The sequence below is a fragment of the Canis aureus genome, chromosome 4 (genome assembly GCF_053574225.1).
Source record: "Canis aureus isolate CA01 chromosome 4, VMU_Caureus_v.1.0, whole genome shotgun sequence".
NCBI classification, from domain to species: domain Eukaryota; kingdom Metazoa; phylum Chordata; class Mammalia; order Carnivora; family Canidae; genus Canis; species Canis aureus.
Window position 1 is genome coordinate 25,402,285 of NC_135614.1, and position 19,839 is coordinate 25,422,123.

Consider the following 19,839-nt stretch of genomic DNA (forward strand, 5'->3'; position numbering starts at 1 on the left):
GGTGTTGGGTTGTTCTCTTTGATTTCTGATTTCATTTATTTGGGTCATCTCTTTTTCTGAATGAGTCAGGCCAAAGGTTTATCAATTTTGTTTCAAAGAATCAGCTGTTGATTTCATTGATCTTTCCCCTTTTGTTGGGGTCCCCATTTTATTTATTTCCACTCTGATCTTTATTATTTCCCTTCTTGACTTTGGGCTTTGTTCTCTTTTTTTCTAGTCCTTTTAGGTGTGAGGTTAGGTTGCATATTTGAGATTTTTTTGTTTCTTTAGGTATGCCTCTATTGCTATAAATTTCCCTTAAAACTCTTTTCACTGGGAGTTGACGGACAGTCTCTGGCTGCTTTGGGGCAGCCTGGGGACCGCGGAAGAGGCTCCCCGGGGCGGCCGCAATGCCTAGCTCGCGGCAGGTCAGTCAGCTCCTGGATCTATGCCTGTGGTGCTTCATGAAGAATATTTCCAGATATATCACAGACATTAAGCCTTTGCCTCCCAACATAAAAGATAGACTGATTAAAATAATGAGTACCCAGGGGCAGATAACAGATTCAAATATAAGTGAGATTTTACATCCTGAAGTCCAAACACTAGATCTAAGAAGCTGTGACATTTCAGATACTGCTCTCCTACACCTGTGCAACTGCAGAAAATTAAAGAAATTAAATATAAGTTCCTCAAAAGAAAACAGAATTTCCATAACTTCAAAAGGAATAAAAGCTGTGGCTTCCTCTTGTTCATACGTCCATGAAGCTTCTTTGAAAAGATGTTGCAATCTTACTGACGAAGGAGTCCTTGCTCTTGCACTCAACTGCCGGCTGTTAAAGATCATTGATTTAGGTGGCTGTTTAGGAATTACTGATGTGTCCTTACATGCATTGGGAGAAAACTGCCCATTTTTGCAGTGTGTTGATTTTTCAGCTACTCAGGTATCTGATGATGGTGTAGTTGCTCTTGTTAATGGACCTTGTGCCAAGAAATTAGAGGAGATTCATATGGGACTTTGTGTAAATCTGATGAGGCTGTAGAAGCTGTCCTTACTTGCTGTCCTCAGATACGTATATTACTCTCCCATGGATGCCCCCTAATAACAGATCATTCACGAGAAGTCCTGGAGCAATTAGTAGGCCCAAACAAACTAAAGCAAGTGATGTGGACTGTTTATTGATGCTTATTGAAGCTTATCAAAGCAATGATCTTCATACTACATTCCCAGGAAACAATGGTTTTAAGAGATTGGCTTTCCAATAATGTGGTTTTTGCTTTGAAGTTAACAGACTCTTAAACATTTTAATAGTGCATTATCCTGTTTGTTTGCGGAGTCATTGTTTTTGACGTGGTAAGCCAGGCATGCCCTCTAATGTAGGGGGGGGTGGGGTGGGCAGGGACTATTGTGTTTGTTCCTTAAATAACAAACTTAAATTACCAGTTTGCCTTGAAGATTTCCTTCTCTTACCTACATATTTGAGCTGTTGCAAGAGAAATTTACCATTATGAATAAATAACCATTAGGCAAATTCTAAGTATCTCTAAAAGCATAATTATCTTCCTTGCTATTTTCTGGCCCCTACCTTCCATAAGCATTTAAATGCTCATTGGCCAAAAGCAAAGCTGAACATCAGGCCCGTAAATCCTCACAGAATTTATTATTTCAATTAAAAAATAATAATAGAATAAAATATAATAGTTTAATGTCATAAACCCACATCATCCACCTTAACCATTCAGCCTATAAATATTACTGAGGCCTTTGCCCAGACACTTATTTGATTTCTATGGCTACTTTTCCCAAATAGTTGCTATTCATCTATGAAATTTCTTCCTTAAATACTGCATTCAGGAACATGTAAGAATGAGTAAATACAAAATATCATTGGACAGCCCAGGTGGCTAAACGGTTTGGCACCGCCTTTAGCCCAGGGCATGATCCTGGAGACCCAGGATTGAGTCCCACATTGGGTTCCCTTCATGGAACCTGCTTTTCCCTCTGCCTGTGTCTCTGCCTCTCTGTCTCTCTCATGAATAAATAACATTAAAAAAAAAAAATACATGGGGCAGCCCTAGTGGCTCAGTGGTTTAGCGCCACCTTTGGCCCAGGGCCTGATCCTGGAGACCAGGGATGGAGTCCCACATTGGGCTCCCTGCATGGAGCCTGCTTCTCCCTCTGCCCGTGTCTCTGTCCCCCCCCCCCCCACCTCTGTCATGAATAAATGAATAAAATCTTTAAAAAAAAATACTTTTCACTGTGTCTCAGACTTTGGACCATTATGTTTTCATTTTCATTTGTCTTCATGTATTTTCCTATTTCTTCTTTGATTTCTTGGTTCACCTATTCATTGTTTAGTAGCATGTTATTTAACCTTCATGTATCTATTTTTTTCTAATTTCTTCTTGTGATTGATTTCTAGTTTAATAAATACCACCATTGTCAGAAAAGATGCATTTGACTTCAATCTTCTTAAATGTCTCAAGATTTGTGACCCAAAATGTGCTCTATCCTAGAGAATGTTCCATGTGCACTTGAATGTGTGTTCTATTGTTTTTGGATGAAATGTTCTTTATATATCTGTAAAGTCCGTTTGGTCTAATGTCATTCAGTGACACTATTTCCTTATTGGTTTTCTGCCTGGATGACCTATCCATTGATATAAAGTGGTGTGTTAAAGTCTACTATTATTGTATTACTGTCAATTTTTCCCTTTAGGTCTATTAATATTTGCTGTATATACTTAGGTGCTCCAATGTTGGGTGTATAGAGATTTACAATTGTTATATCCTTTTGTTGGATTGGTCTCTTTAGCATTAATGGCCTTGTCTTTTGCTATAATCTTCATTTTAAAGTCTGTTTTGTCTGATAAAAGTATTGCTACCCTGGCTTTTTTCCCCCCTTATGTTTGCATGGAGTAACCTTTTCCATCCTTTCACTTTTGGTCTGCATGTGTCGTCTTAAGTGAGTCTCATGTAGGCAGCATAAGACAGTTCTTGTTTTTGTTTTTTTAACTCATTCTATAACCCTATATGTTTTGATTGAAGCATTTAGACCATTTACATTTAAAGTGATTGTTGATAGGTATGTACTTACTGCCATTTTAATTGTTTTTCCGGTTGGTTTTGTAGTTCTTGTTCCTTTCTTCTCTTACTCTGTGACTGATGACTTTTAGTGTTGTTTGGCTTTCTTTCTCTGTATTTTTTGAGTATCTGTTACAGGTTTTGGGTTTGTGGCTATCATGACATTCATATACAATATTTTTTAAGTATATATGTATGTATTAAGTTGATGGTTAAGTTTGAACACATTCTAAAAGAACTTTTTTACCACCCCCCATCATGTGTTCTGTGTATGGTATCATATTTTACATCCTTTTATTCAGAATTTTCTTTTAATTATAGCCTTTTACATGTAAAGAAAGGCCTTTTAACATTTCTTGTAAGACTGGCTTAATAATAATTAACTTTCATCTGGGAAACCATTTCTCCATCAATTCTGAATAATAATCTCACAGATAGTCTTGTTGCAGGTTTTTTTCCTTTCAGCACCTTCAATGTATCATTCCACTTCCTTCTAGTCTACAAAGTTTCTGCTGAAAAATCAGCTGATAATCTTATGGAGTTTCCCATTGTACCTATTTTGTTCTCTCTTGCTGTTTTTCAAATTCTCTTTAATCATTAACATTTTAATTATGTGTTGTGGTATAGACTACCTGAGTTCATCTCGGCTTCTTGAACCTAGATGTGTTCCCTTCCCCAGGTAATAGAAGCCTTCTGTCCCCAACTCTCTTCTTCTGGGACCGCTATAATGTGAATGTTTGCCTGCTCTTGTCCAAGAGATCTCTTAACATAGCCTCGTTTTTAAAAATTCTTTTTTGGGAGCACCTGGGTGGCTCAACCAGTTAGGCATCATACTCTTGATCTCAGCTCAGATCTTGATCTCAGGGTTATGAGTTCAAGCCCCATGTTGGGCTCCACAATAGGCATGGAACCTACTTAATAAAATAAAAATTCTTCTCTTTTGCTGTTCATCTTGATTGCTTTATATTACCATCTTTCAGATTACTGATCCATTCTTCAGTATTTGCTAATCTGTTGATTCCCTTTAGGGTATTTTTTTGTTATTGTATTCTTCAACTCTGGTTCTTTTTATATTTTCTTTTTTTTTTTGGTTCTTTTTATATTCTTTGTTCAAGTTCTCACAGAGCTCTTCCACCATTCTCTCCAGTACACTGAGCATCTTTATGATCATTATTTTAAACTTATCAGGCATATTGCTTATCTCCATCTCATTTAGTTCTCTCTCAAAGGTTTTGTCTTAACTCACTTGGAACATACTTTTCTGTCTCCCCATTTTGCTTGACTTTGTGTTTATTTCATGAATTTTGTGGGACAGCTACTTCTAAACTCAAAGGAATGGTCTCATGTATGGCCATCCTGTGTAGACTGTGTATACCTGGTGATTTTGATTTGCTTGCTGGAGCTGTCTGGCATAGGCTGGGGTGCTGGGGCGCTGGGGCTGTCCTTTTGGGATAGCCAGAGCTGAAATGGGCATAGCCTGGGGTGGTTCCTGTGCTCTCTGTGCAGAGGGTACCATGGCAGGCTAACTGAAGCTGAAGTGGGTATGAACTAGGGTCCCTGGGATCTCTGCAGAGGGTACCCTGGTGAGGCACAAGCTGGGGAATCTGGAGCCAAGGCTGGGTGTGAGATGGGGGGTTCTGGGGCACTCCACACAGGGTATGCCCTGGCAGGTAAAAGTAGCTGAAGTAGGCATGTGCTGGCATGGTCCGGGGGCTCTTGGTGCAGAGAACACCCTGGCAGGACAGCTGAAACTCAAGTGGGTGTAAGCTGGGGTGTCTTGGGGTACTCAGTGCAAGGGATGCCCTTATGGAGCAGTTTGAGCTGAGGGAGGGTGTGGGCCAATGAATCCTGGAGCACTCCACACCGGGGTGGTGCCTTGGTGGAGTGGCTGGAACCAAGGCAGGCACTGGCTAGGGGTTTCTGGAGTGCTGTGCCACGAGTGTACTGGCAAGTCCTCTGGAGCCAAAGTGGTAGAGGTTTGGAGTGTTTTGGGGTGCTATGGGCCTCTGTCACCTTACTGAGATGGTTGGTGCTATAGTGAGCACTAAGAGTATCCTGGTGTGTGCCCCATCCTGGCTCCAGCTGAGGCTGCCTTGGTGGGATGACTGGGGCTGGTGTGGACTCGAGGCATGCTAGGGTTGCCTGACTCTGTTCTCATCCATGCTATCAAAGTGAAGGGGGACATAACCGTGGCACTTACTAGCCCCTCCAACCCAGAGAGTTCTAACAGCTCCCTATCCTTTGGCAGAGTTCCTTTCTATTCTATTTTCTCTTTTAAACCAGTTTTTTTCTGTGCCCCAAGGCATCCAGGGCTGGTAAGTAGCCCTCATTTATTTTAATGTTCACCTTTAGAAAAAAAAAAAAAAAAAAAAGATTGCAATGACCACTGGGCTCAAAGCTTTTGACAGGATTTTGTTTTTCCTCCTTTTCATTTGGAATGAAAAATAGTTGGTAATGAAACTTGGGAACGTTCTGTAAGATATAATACTGAAAAGAGTTTACTGATCCCCATGGAGAGTTTGGGTTGAATATAATGAGGAAATTTGTAAGAATGTCATTTCCTTCTGAAATATATATTATTTTTATTCTACTTGCTATAACACGTAAGGTAATAAAGGTTAGTTTCCATTCACTGAACCACCATTTTATTTCTATCCCCTCACATTTACATTGCTTCTAACAGGATTTTTTTTTAAATCCTCTATGGTCACAAAATTTAAGTAAAGTACTGAAGCTTATTTTCAATATTTTTTACCAAAATAGTTTGGGTGAAACAAAGGGTATTTGGGAGAAAGGAATTTCACTGATTTTTTTTTTAAGTTGGTAAAAGTAATAATACTTTCTTACCCAAATTAAATATTTTAAGAGTGCATAAAAGATAAAGAGCCCTTGTATAAACTTAGTATACTTCATTAGGGTCACAGCTTTATATTACGCCATATTTTTGAAAAAGAGAAAGCTTAAGTACCATTATTGTAATAGCTCCATAACCATAGTAAAGTTGTAGTTCCTTTAGAAGGAAACCTATTTTGAATAAATATCTGAAAGTTCAGAGAGCCTAAATTTTCTACTGTAAGAGTGTGCCATTAGAGTGAATGAATACCAAGGGGATAAACCTAAGTCCTATGCATTAAAAAAAAAAATAGTAACATCAATAGAATCATCTGTGTCACTATAGCATGCATTCACATTCAAATATGAAAAATACCACACAGAAAACAGAAACATTTTTAAAAAAAGATTTAAGATCATAAATAGGTCATTGTTGTCACAACACATTTCAGAATTGAAAAAAACATTTTGGCTTTTTAGAAAATTTCTATCAATTCCCTCATCATTAAAAGGACTTGTACATTTTAAAATTTCCAGTCTCCTAAGGCACAATATTTTATCAGAATGCCAATATCACCACCTGCTGTAGCAGGAATAAGAGGCAAGGTATTAGCACTAAGAAAAACAGTAAATTTTATGGACAAACTCATCATTTAAAAAAAGGGGGCAAGAGACTAATGATCATTTTAGTTAAGAAGACCCACTGTTATATAGGGATCTGTATTTAAAAATTTTTTAATCAAAGTATTTTAACTTAAACAGACTTAATTCACCACAATCAACTCAGAATAGCATATGGGGCAAACATCAAGTGGAACCCTGATTAGAGGCCTAGTTTATTCCTAGTCTTCAGGTAGATCCGGAAAAGTAAGACTAGGTAAACCTAATACCTAGGTACATACTGTGAGGCTTCTGTTCCTTAATCAGATGGCCCATTCTAGCTACTCCCTACTGAGATATAGTGAAATACTATAATCAGATGCTTAAACTGTTTTCTTTATCCAAGAAGTTCTTTAAGATAAAAGTGTAAAAATTCCTCACTTTTTAGGTCTACCTTGCTTTATCCTCTGTGATACCAACTGAACTTTAAAGGTTTATATGTACAATATGGTGATTTAGTGTTACTTTTAAAAGAAAAAACCCCCACAAAGTTAGTGATTGTCCACAGATGAAACATCAGATGAGGTTCATGACTGAAATCAATCATGGAGTGTTAGTCAATTGTAAACTCTGGAAAGTTAAGACTGGGAAATGTGCATATCAGACACATTAGAGTACAGGAGAAGAAGGGAAGCCTATTTGTCATTCCAATTCTGATAAGGTGCATGGTCTTCGAAACTCTTGTCCACGTTCATGGAGCCACTTATTGGATACTGTGAGAGAAAAAAAAAAAAATATTCTTTACTATCTAATTAGTTTAATGAACTTGCAGGAGCTATATCTGTATCAAAGTTTCTAAATGAGCTAAAAGTTCAAGACCAAGTAAGATGAAGAGCTCCACTGAAAGTAGGAACACACATTTGAGAGTTTTTGTGCATTTCCTAAAGTTTCTGATGTTCGATGAAAGGCTTGAAATGAAACGCAATTGGAATTAAGATTAAATACAGACAGAACATTATTTTTCCTGTTTGCAAAATACAATCTCTGATAGAGACATTTTAAAAATGAACACAAAGGCTCCACTCTCCAGGAACAACTCTACAACCAATCACTACTATTATGTGCTCATAATTAAGTTTCCTTGATTCTGAGATACTGCTTTACAACGTACATCAGATGGAATTGTCTACTCCTCCTATATCCTACAGACCAATCAGTGGCATCAACGTGTATAAAATATCTAAACTAGGACCCATAATTACCCTGTCACTTTTTCTTATATATCTCTTCAGCCTCTTTACTCTTCAACCCTTTCGCTGCTGCCTTAGTCCAGGCTTTCATCCTTGCCCACTTAGACAAGGGAAAAGAACTTTCTAAATGATCTCCCCTTCACTACTCTCTTTTAGTCCAGTGATTCTCAAGCATTATAATCATCAGGGGAGATTTTTAAAATCCTAATAATCAGGTGTCAGTCCTTAGTCCTGCTATGTCTGATATGGTAGCCACTAGACTAGACACGTGGCTACTAAGTACCTGAAATGTGGCTAGTAATACATATTGAAATGGATTTATATATTATTTAGCCTCTATTTAAAACCATCTGGTTCTATATCTTTTTAATGTGGCTGGTCATGCACTAGCATGACCTTGAATATCTCTTTAGCCTCATGAGTCCTGGTCCCTAACATTCCTGGAAAACACACTGCTCTAGCTTCAAGACCAAGTTTTAAAATTAAGCTTTAGAGCCCCAATATAATGAGTTACCATCTTCTGTTTACATCTCTGTATTAGTAATGCACTATACTATATTCTATTTATCCATTAGCATGTCTCAATCAGAATAACTGTAAACTTCTTGAGGGATAGATAGTGTCTTATTCAAGTGGGAATTCAAGTTAAAAACTGTCATCAGAATTCTGATCTTTGAAAGCAAATATTAAGATCAAAAACTGACTTGGCTGAATCCCTTTCAATGTTAGGAGTTCTCTTTTCTTTTTAAGATACAGACATTAATTTCAAAATAAGACTGAAATCTTAGAAGAGAATATAGGAAATATTTACCCCATTTGTTTCCAACCAGCACTGGACAGGCTGCATGCCGTGTACTATAATCTCCTTCTCCACTGGCAAACAGATTATACCAGAAAACAGCTGTACCCTATGGAGAATAATACAAAATTACCTCTACATAACATATCAGGTTATCATTTTTTGCAATAATTTAATTTTCCTGTGGAAGCATTATCTTCCTAATAAAATTCTAAAAATATGAGTAAATCATTTACAAAATTTTGGTGAGCATATGAAAATGCTAATAACACAAAGCTGCTTGACAAAAGAGTATTTGCCAAAACAAAGCTAACAAACCTTACAATAGCAAGATGGAGGGATAAACATCATATGGAACCCATTTCAGAAATGAAAACTTTTAAGTACTAATCCTTGGCTGTTCACTACTTCTAGATAATCATGGTAAATTGTGCCATAAAAATACTCAAAATTTTATCTAGTATACATAAGGACTACATTATCTCTATCTTTAAAAAATGTAATTCATTAATTAGGCCATGAAATAAAGGGTGCATCTCTTCCTTAGGGAAAAAATAGACTCACAAAATTAAAATAACAAAGGAATCAAGTTTACCTTTTTGGGCCAAACACTTGCTCCTACTTCAGGAAAAACAGTGGCTCCTCCTGCTGACACATCACTCATCTGTAAGAATTCCAGAAACGATTATCAGAAGCACTGGCATAATAAAGTTAAATGTGCCATTGTGAGGGAGAAAGGACACTGCAGAGAATATGAGAACATCTGGACTTCTACTTAACTTCTACTTAACATAGGTTTGTGCATGCTACTCAATTTTTTATAAAAACAAGATGCTGCTTAGGTTTGTATACTTAAAAGAAGTAAAGAAATGATAGGAAGGGAGATATGGGTATCATTTATATTTTATAGCCAGATGTAAAAAGAGATTATTTAAAACCAATAAATCAAGTAATACAGGGGTATAATTATGCATTTATTGCACTTAGACTATCCTTTCCATGGGGGCAGGACTTCTCATTTGTTCACTGCTTAGCTTTAGTGTAGTTACAGTAGGTGTTCCTAGGTATTAGGTATTAGAATATGAAAACGCTAATTCAAAAGGATGTATGTACCCCTGTGTTTGCTGCAGCATTACTTTCAATAGCTAAATTATGGAAGCAACCCAAGTATCCATTAAAAGATGGACAGGGATGCCTGGGTGGGTCAGTGGTTGAGTGTCTGCCTTTGGCTCAGGTCATGATTCTGGTATTGAGTCCCACATTGGGGAGCCAATTCTCCCTCTGCCTATGTCTCTGAGTTGCTTATGAATAAATAAACAAGAAAGATGAATGGATAAAGAAGATGTGGTATATATGCACAATGGAATATTATCCAGCCATAAAAAAGAATGCAATCTTGCCATTTGCAATGTGGACAGAAGTAGAGAGTTTTATGCTAAGTCAGAGAAAGATAAGAAAGAAACCAAGAAACAGAATTTTTAACTATAGAGAACAAACTGATGGTTACCAGAGGTGGGGGAGAGGAGATTAAGGAGGGCACTTGTGATAAGTACCGGGTAATATAAGGAAATGGTGAATCACTAAACTGTACACCTGAAACTAATATCACACTGTATGTTAAACTCCACTGGAATTAAGATCTAAAAAAAGTTTTTAAATGTAACCTAGAATAAAAACACAAATCTTCTAGATTGAGGAAGTACACGGACAAAATGAGACAAAGGAAACCTAGGCCATAAAGATTGTATCACAAAGTAAAACCAACTATGCTATATCCAAGAGTCACATCTAAAACAGGGACTTATAAACACTGAAAACAAAAATATTGCCAGGCAAATCTTATACCAAAGAAAACAGAGTTTGATCTTAATACCAGGCATTGTTTAAATAAAAATAAAAGCATTAAGTGGGATAAAGAAAAATATTTTACTATGATAAATACATCAATAGCAAAGAGTTATTAGCTCTTTAAGTAGTGAAAAAACTGACTTTGGAGAAATGAAAAAGTTGTGCTAAATGGCCCACTTGGCAATAGTATTTAAACAATGGGGGGTATGAATTACTAATCAAAATGCTACAGAATTAGAGGAGAACATAAAAATTGATAATCTAACATAATCAAATGGTCAAAGCTAATATTTACAGATAATAGACCAAATAATATAGCATCAATATTCATAAAAGTGAAAAAAAAACCGACTGTCTTTTAAACATCACCTTTCTAATGAGAGAAATGCAAATTAAAGTTACCATAACTGCCAATTTAATAAGTAAAAAAGATGTACAGATCGAAGTCAGACAAATATCACACTTAAAGGCAGGATATATATTGGTACAATTATGGAGAGCTCACCTCTAGAAAGTATACAAGATTTCACTGTATGAATTTTATATAATGTATCAGCTTCTCTGGTCTTCTCTTTGAGTCCTTTTTATTACAGTACTTAAATCTTTTTTTTATGGGATCTTAAATCTTTTTGGAAACAGATGAAGTTGTAGGAGGGAGGGAGAATGATAAAGTAGGCTGGAAGGAGGGAGAGAGGATTGGAGGATAGAGGTTTTGTAAAAGACAGGGAAGGCAGAAGGGATCAATAAAGAGAGGAAAAGAGACAGCAGAGGTACACAGATTCTGGTAGGGTTTGAGAAAAATAAAAAGAGATGCCATTTTCATATCATTCAAATGGGGTAGGGGGTGGAAAGTGTGATGAAATAAGCAAAATTTAAGTCTAGATATAAAATACATCTTTTTAAGGTAACAAAAGTTACAACATTGTAGGAGATTATATTTTCCAAATACAATATATACCAATATGTCCTGTCCCACGTGTTCTTTTTCCTGTTACACTAATACTTTTTTTTTTAAATATTTATTTATTCATGAGACACACACACACACACACACACACACACAGGCAGAGACAGAGACAGAGGGAGAAGCAAGCTCCATGCAGAAAACCTGATGTGGGACTCGATCCCGGGGCTCCAGGATCATGCCCTGAGCCACCCATGCATCCCACACTAACACTCTTATCAAGTGGCAGGGTCTATGTCCCCTCCTCCTGAATCATGGCAGATCTTTGTAATTGCCTTGGTTAATAAAATGCAAGAGAAGTGACATTATTTGATTTCAGAGGATAGGTAATAAAAATGCTATGCATTTCAGCCTTGCTTTTTGTGCGTATGAGCTCTTGTAATCCAGTCACCATGCTGGGAGGAAGCGCAGACCACATGCAGGTGTTCTGGGCCAAATCCAGTCTCAATCCCAGCCTTTAAAATGACCCCAGTGAGTCATCATCTGACCACAGATGCATTAAAGATCCAGAGCAAGAATCAGGAGTGAAGCCCACTCAACCTCACAACTATGATAAATTATTGTGCTCAAAGTTTAAATTGTTTAAATACTTAAAAACATATAGGAAAAATAAAAAAATATCATATATTGTTTTGAAACTTCAATAAATAATGTGAATATGTTTATTCATAATGGGGCTTCCAGGGTGCTATAATATGCTCTCAATCTGGCTGCTGCTTACACCAGATGTGTTCACTTTGTGAAAATTTATCAAGTTATAGTACTTATGATTTGTATACTTTTCTGATTTATATCAACAAAACTTTCAAAGTTTGTTAAAATGAGTGCAAATATATACAGAGATGCCTATGTACACATATTAACAGTCTATACTCCAAAATATCAGTAATGATCGTCTCCAAGTAGAGACTGTTAGTAATTTTAGCATTAAGGTTTTCATATTACAATTTTAAGAAGTTACAAATGCAAAAATCCCCTCTATTTACTCAGTTGTAAAAACTTTATGTTAAATAAGAGCTAAGGAAAACATCTGAACACATCAAAATAAATGTCATGTAATAAAATCTCAACTTACAAAAATTTTAGCTGTAACTTACATAAAACAACCATGTAGCAATTCTGTTTCCTGTCCCCAGCTCTTTGAAAGCATCTGGTTCATCTTTCTGTGAATGAAACACAACAAATTCAATGGTATAAAATTCAGTAATGCAAATTACCTAGTGGCAAATAAACACCAGTAATATGCTAAAGGATATGCCAAAAACAATCCTAAAAAGTTCAGATAGTATGTACTGCACACTGTATAGCAGGCACTCAAATACTTGGATGTCAATTCAGCTTGTACATGAATACTTTTGATAAGACCATTGCAGGGGAAAAAAACCCAGATTTATTAGCCTAAATAATGAAAACCAGTATCTACTATCCACAGATTAATAAAATTAATGCCTATAGCTTCACTTCCAAACCAAACAAAACAGAACAAGACATGACAGCCTCTTAGCTACATTCATGAACTCTATTCTCTGTGAGTAAAAAATTTACCTTGAGATTTACTTTGAACTCATGATCCATTCAAATGTTTACTGCTACTATGCTTGTCATTCTTTTGGACAGTCAGCACTTTAATCTGGCTGGAGAATTCACATCTGGCTATTTAAATCTAAATTAAAATACAATACAGTCTCTTGGCAGTTATCCCAGAAAAATGAAAATGGATTTTTCACACAGAAATTTACACACATCTTTATTTGTGATAGCCCTAAACTGAAAACTACCCTAACATCCTTCAAAGGATGATTAAACAAATTGAGGTGCATCCATACCATGAAATAATACTTAGCAATAAAAAGAAAGACTATTGATACATTCTGAAAGAACATGAACCTCAAAGGAATTATGCTCAGTGAAAAGAGAAGATCTCAAAAGAATACATACTGCATTTAACAGTTATATAATGTTTGTGAAATGACAATTATAGAGAACAGGTTAGTTTGGTGGTTACCAGCAGTTAGGCATGGGAAGCAGAAGGGTATATGCAGCTACAGAGCATACTATAAAGGAGTCTGGCAGTGATGGTGCAACTTAACTGTGGTGGTAGTTTCACAAAGCTACACATGTAATAAAATTGAATAGGCACACACATAAATTAGTGTAAATATAACTAGTGAAAATATGAATAAACTTGGTGGCTTGTTTCATTGCCTCTTAGGTTTTTTGTTTGTTTTTTGTTAAGATTTGACAGAGAATGAGAGAGTGCGCGCAAGTAGAGGGAGGGACTGAGGGAGAGGGAGAAGCAAGACTCCCTGCTGAGCAGGGAGCCCAACAGGGGGCTCAATCCCAGGACCCTGAGATCATGCATGACCTGAGCTGAAGGCAGACGCTTAACCAACTAAGCCACCCAGGCACCCCTCATTCTTCATTTTGATAGTGTGCCATGATAATGCAAGATGTTAATGTTGGGGGAGGCTGAAGGAAGGGTTCATGAGACCTCCCTGTACATTTCTTTGCAACTTCCTAGGAATTTGTAATTATTTCAAAATAAAAAACTAAGAAAAAATTTAGTTGCACTAATGGCAGGGCTTGAATTGTATGCTTTCACATCATCTAAGACTCAGACATTTTTCAATAATTGAAAATAGAAGGGAAAGAAACTAAAAATATACACTTTGCTGGCCTACATAGAAAAAGATTCTAGGATTTTGGTATTTAGGCTGGTCAAAGCCTATATATAACACAATATAGGCTGTGTTTTCTTTCAAAAGAATATACCATTATTTTACAATGGTAGTAGATCAAGAAGGTTATTAAAATACCTGAGACAGTTCTTAGAATTGATGTAATTACGATAAAGCTTAATTAATTGAGATTTAGTAATATATAATTTATAACTTGGTAAAGGACAGCTTTTTAGCAAACTGCTTTAATATTATTTATTTTCCAGTGTCTCTCTCTCTACATCTTTTTTCTCTTCCTGTCTCTGTGTATTCTTTTAATTCAGATTTATCAGCTAATTTACTAATTCACTTCAACTGTCTCTGTTTTAAATTACCCACCAAACTTTATCTTATTTTTTTCTTAAAGATTTTATTTATTTATTCATGAGAGATACAGAGAGAGGCAGAGACAAAGGCAGAGAGAGAAACAGACTCCCTGTAGGGAGCCTGATGCAGAACTCGATCCCAGGACCCCAGGATCACGCCCTGAGCTGAAGGCAGATGCTTTAACCACTGAGCCACCGAGGTGCCCCTATCCATCAAACTTTAGATTTCAACAATTACTTTTTTCTATCTAGAGCTTGTTTTACAAATGTTAAGTCATTTTGAAAGTTTATTAATTTTTATTCTCTAATTTTAAAGAGTTATTTTATATTCTGTATCTGATAATTCAAGTACCTAACATCCTGGGGGGCATCTAAATTGCTTGGTTACTTCAGTTTCACCAATGGCGTTTTATCATCAGTTAGTAATTTCTTTTTTAAGGAGTTCATATTTGACTGACTTTAATCTTTAGAATTCCTGAGGTGCTAGAATGAGGATGCCTGTTTTCAACGAGGACAAGAGTTTTTTTCTGCCAAGGATAGGTACCAAGGAGCACTATCTAACTGGAAAACTTTAACTTCTCCTCTTCTAGGGTAGTGAAAATTCAAATCCAAGGTTAATGTGGGAGCAGGCATATGCTTTCAAACTCCCGGAAGAGTCTCTCATACACATTACATCCCCACCAAGTTGATGACAAGCAACTCTCATTAAGACTCCTGACTCAGAGCAGATTATTTTCGATGCTATTCTCTCTTTGAAGGCGTAACCCTTTTGGAGATTCAGGTTTTATATGTGTGTCTCTCAGGTTCAGTAGCCTGCACAGTGGTAGGTCCTCTCACAGAGCAGTCAGTCCTCAAAGCTCTAGATTCCTGGAGGCACCAGCCTTTAGCTTCAGCTTTTTTGCACCACCACCCTGCCTTCACTCTAATTTTAGTTTCTAGGTTTTCTTTGTTCATTTTGCCTCTGGGAACTGCCTTTACTTCCCTCCAGGCTCAGCAATGCATTTAAAAGTATCATATTTTTTTTTTTTTTTACTGTGTCTAGGGTTTTTTTTTTTTTTATTTTACTGCTAAAAAGGTTTTATAGGGTATCATCTATTCCACTGTGCTTCCAAAAATTTGCAAACAGGCTATATATTTTTAATACTAAAAGAACAGAATTAACATGTCACGCCTGAGTTTCAGTAGAACTCCTATATTCTTTTTTTGTTGTTACTTACCCGTGCAAAATCAAAGTGGGGTTCATACTGTCCTCCAACTCCATAATTGGCTACCTGAAGGAGAGGAACAAAGCATGCATCAAAAAAGAAAAATCAAGAGTACTATTCAAAAAATACATAAGTCCTATTTTGTCATGGTGATCTACTCCTAGAGAAATTAAAGGCAAAGCAGTTTAAATCAATGATAGTTCTTAAGGAACCAAGGATAAAAAACTAAGGATAGCTACTATACTATGTTTTAGAACGTTAGTTAATATGCTTTTCTTTAGCAAATGTTTGGGTACGTGTTTTCCTCTAATACATGACTTAAATCTGACCTAGAATTTTATTTATTTTTTTAAGAGTTTATTTATTTATTTATGAGAGACACACGGAGAGAGAGAGAGAGTGACAGGCAGAGGGAGAAGCAGGCTCCATGCAGGCAGCCTGATGTGGAACTCGATCCCAGGTCTCCAGGATCAGACCCTGGGCTGAAGGCAGCACTAAACTGCTGAGCCACCCGGGGCTGCCCCTGAGCTAGAATTTTAAAATTAAAATGTTTAGAATTAAAATTTCCCAGAATTAGCGTTTTGAGATTTCTATTATCAGTTACTAAACACTTTTCTTTGGAATTTAAATCACGACTCGTGTTTTCCAAATTCTCAAATGCTGGGAAACTCCTAAATCTATTTTTTTAAGGTTTTATTTATTTATTCATGAGAGACAGAGAGAGAGAGACACAGGCAGAGGGAGAAGCAGGCTCCATGAGGGGAGCCCAATATGGGACTCGATCCTGGATCCCGGGATTACGCCCTGAGCCGAAGGCAGATGCTCAACCGCTGAGCCACCCAGGCGTCCCCCAATCTATTTTAATAAAATCTCCTACATATTTTTTTACCCTACAGTAAAAAAGGAAGTTAACACGAAACTTAATTATTCCTGATGGCCCTAACAATTTCAATTGGTAATGACAGTGTCCCAGTGTGAAGCAGTAAAATAAGAAAAGTATCTGGTCTGACTGTAAATTCTAGCTTTCTTAGTTATAATATATGTAACTTTTCAATATCATCTGTTTTCTTATTTGTAAACTAAGGAGAATAATACCTTCCTTAACTCCTTCCTTGCATCCCAATATGACAAAATAAAAGGAGAATGTAATTTAAACAGCACTGCTGATGAAATGAAAGGAGAACATAATTAAAAGAGTATTGCCCACAGCAAAGTCCCAAGTCCTATGTAAATTATTAGTACTCTAGATATTTGACTCCTTATGTTGTAGACATGTTGAGTTGAATCAGCCTAGTTAAGTAGAACTTTATCAAGTAGGCTTAAAGATTCTGTGAAGATGAGAATAAACACAGATCAGGAAAAATAAGATATATATTTAGTAATATAATAAATACCAAGGAAGTTGTAGATTACCATGGAATAAATGGCAACTTCATTAAGCAAATTTAAATATAGGCAATCCTGCTTTGCACAGTTCCAAAATGCACAAATCTAATAGTTTAGTCAATCATTAACATCAGACCACCAACAACGTTAAGTTTAAAATTCAGTTACCACAACATAGTAACTGTAATTACATAAAGCACTATTGTCGCTGCTAGTGCTTTAGTCCACAAATTACCATGTAAATAACAGCTGCACATCATGATCAAATACCAATCACTTCTTTCAAAGTCTATCACTGCATAACTGTTATTCAGTTTACACAAAGACAGCAAAGTATGTAGTTGGGTTGCCTCCTATCAATGAAAACCCATGTGATATTTTATAAAAATGGATAGCTGGAAGAGGAACTGGTTAACAAAGATAACATACAGCATAGAAATGGAAAGTAATGATACTTTAAGTACAATTCAAATCAAACCTAAATGGAGATACAGAAAAAACTGACAAGGGGAATGCTTCTACTTGTGCTGTTCAAGAAACTCTACATACAGTTCCAGAGGAACTGTGAAGGCAAACTTATTAACATAAGGAAAGTGACTGTGATGGAAAGAATAAAGATGTTTTGAAGGAAGTGACATTGGAAAAAAATCTTCACAGTAAAAAACAAACCTTATTATGTATTCTCAAGGATATTTGAAAGCACGAAAGATAAAATGTTGAAAGCTGACCCAAACCTAGATATATGACAATTTGCAAAGGCAGAGAAAACATGCTTACTCTGTATCATTTCACAACAAGAAGAAGGAATGTTTATTTTTGATAAGTGTTTACAAAGAAATAAAGCACTTTAATTCTCAATATTCATAATATTTTAAATTACCAAGACAATTCAATAAGAATAGTTTTTTTAACAGATGATGCTGAGACAACTGGATAGTCAGATGAAAAAAATGAAGCTAAGACCTCTGCCTCCTACCATATATAAAATCTGACTCAAAATGGATCAAAGATCTGAATGTACAAGATAACTATAAAACTGTTAGGGAGGGATCCCTGAGTGGCGCAGCGGTTTGGCGCCTGCCTTTGGCCCAGGGCGCGATCCTGGATATCCGGGATCGAATCCCATGTCGGGCTCTCAGTGCATAGAGCCTGCTTCTCCCTCTGCCTGTGTCTCTGCCTCTCTCTCTCTCTCTCTCTCTCACTGTGTGCCTATCATAAATAAATAAAAGTTTAAAAAAAAAAAAACTGTTAGGGAAAAACACAGGTGTAAATCTTTGTGACCATGCATTAGGCCATGGTTTCTTAGACATCTAAAGCACAAAGCAACCAAGAACTTCTGCGAAAGATGTCAGAATAGGAGGATCCTAGGCTCACCTTGTCCCGTGAGTACATCTAGATAACACCAAAATCAGTGTAAATAACCCGGAAATGACCCGAAGACTGAAGGAACACACTCTCCACAGCTAAATGTAAAGAGGCCACACTGAAGATGGCAGGATAAGCTGAGACATGGTTGGGAGCCAAACGCTGTGGGTCTGCCTGTGGGAGGGAGGGATGCAGTGGAGAGGGAAGAGGAACAGACCTTCACATTAGGTGCCCCAGGCAGGGACATGCATGGCTATATGCATATGATGAAACTCTAACATCTGGCTTTGAAAACTAGAGGGTTCTGGTTTCTCAAGTTCTCACAATCAGTGGGGCTTAACACCTAGAACTTTAAAAATCAGTAAGCTCAGCTCTGGGAGAGCTGGAGGGCTAGAAGAAACTGAATCCAGTGCAAAAAGAGCCCAGCTGAGATACAATATGGAAGAGGCAGTCTGAAAAATGCCTGGGGTATATAGGAAGGTAATTTATTTACTATTCTCAGAGCATATGCTGGAGGGACAGGGATTTGAGGGAGACTTCTCGAAGAACAAAAGAGCTAGAAGGTGCCATTTCCTTCCCCTGTCCCAACCTAGAAACACAGATACCTGTGGGAACCAAGGCAGCAGAACATTCTCCTGCTAAAAGTGAGAGCCCTGCCCCAACATTCTTCTACAGACACATCACTTCCATCCTAGGCAACTTCAGATCCCCTCCCGCAGCACAGCTGCATGCATCTTAGAGTACACCTCCCCCTTTCCTGAGCTTTTCTATGGACCCATCATTCCATTCCAACCTGGGCAGGAGTTTTCCCAGGGGCTGTAGGCTCCCTCCTGCAGCAAACCAGTGCAGATCCTGCTAGCACCATGATCTCCAGCCCTCTCCAAAACACTCTTAGAGTCCACCTGGCTAATTAATGCCACAAGCCTAGCAGTGTGCAAGTAGCCCTGACACAGGCCTCTACCACTCCAAAATGACTTCCGCCCTGGGGAGAGGTGAAGATAAATACACTAGTTAAACTGCAGTCCAGCAGTGGGCTGGGGGCAGACATTGGTCTGCCTGTAGCTCCCGCCCACCAACAAAAACTTCTCAGGGCACAACACAGGGAAAACACCCTGCAGTTTGGTTCACTACATCTTTGGCAAATATCTGATCTGACTCAGCTTAAGCCCAAGGTGGTTCCAGACTGGCTCACTAACAACACAAGGACCTAAACCTGCCCACAATAGGGAAAGAGAGCCATTGCAGATGACTGGACTAAAGGCAAAAGTGGCTCAGCCACAACAGTAGGGTACATGCAACACATATAGGAGAAACCCCAGAACACTGGGTTTTGGTGAACAGGGGACATTGTGCTGCAGGGCCCCACAGGACCTCTTCTTCATAAAGCCACTGCTTTCAAGAATAGGAGACATAGCTGACTTACCTGACAGAAACAGAGTTAGACAAAATAAGGGGACAGAGGAGTATGTCCCAAAATGAAAAAA

The 19,839-nt window shown here is 37.4% G+C and overlaps 2 protein-coding genes across 5 annotated transcripts in view; one reads left to right on the forward strand and one right to left on the reverse strand.

The window, feature by feature from the left end:
- Window positions 1-307: 307 nt before the first annotated feature.
- Window positions 308-1,288, forward strand: LOC144312345 (protein AMN1 homolog). The gene is given in 2 exon segments (XM_077894946.1): window positions 308-1,005; window positions 1,008-1,288. Coding segments are annotated over 2 exon segments (771 nt in total). The 5' UTR covers window positions 308-389; the 3' UTR covers window positions 1,163-1,288.
- A 5,000-nt stretch (window positions 1,289-6,288) lies between these two features.
- P4HA1 (prolyl 4-hydroxylase subunit alpha 1) overlaps window positions 6,289-19,839 on the reverse strand; it is a 77,233-nt gene continuing 63,682 nt past the window's right edge. For 3 of the 4 annotated variants that reach the window (XM_077894944.1, XM_077894943.1, XM_077894941.1), the window contains 5 exons: window positions 15,617-15,666; window positions 12,454-12,519; window positions 9,140-9,208; window positions 8,557-8,653; window positions 6,289-7,268 (listed from right to left, as the gene is read on the reverse strand). In XM_077894944.1, coding sequence (XP_077751070.1) covers window positions 7,198-7,268; window positions 8,557-8,653; window positions 9,140-9,208; window positions 12,454-12,519; window positions 15,617-15,666 — 353 coding nt within the window. In that variant the 3' untranslated portion in view covers window positions 6,289-7,197. Of the gene's footprint in view, window positions 7,269-8,556; window positions 8,654-9,139; window positions 9,209-12,453; window positions 12,520-12,955; window positions 13,020-15,616; window positions 15,667-19,839 lie in introns of those variants that run through there. The other variant, XM_077894945.1, reaches the window with a different exon arrangement.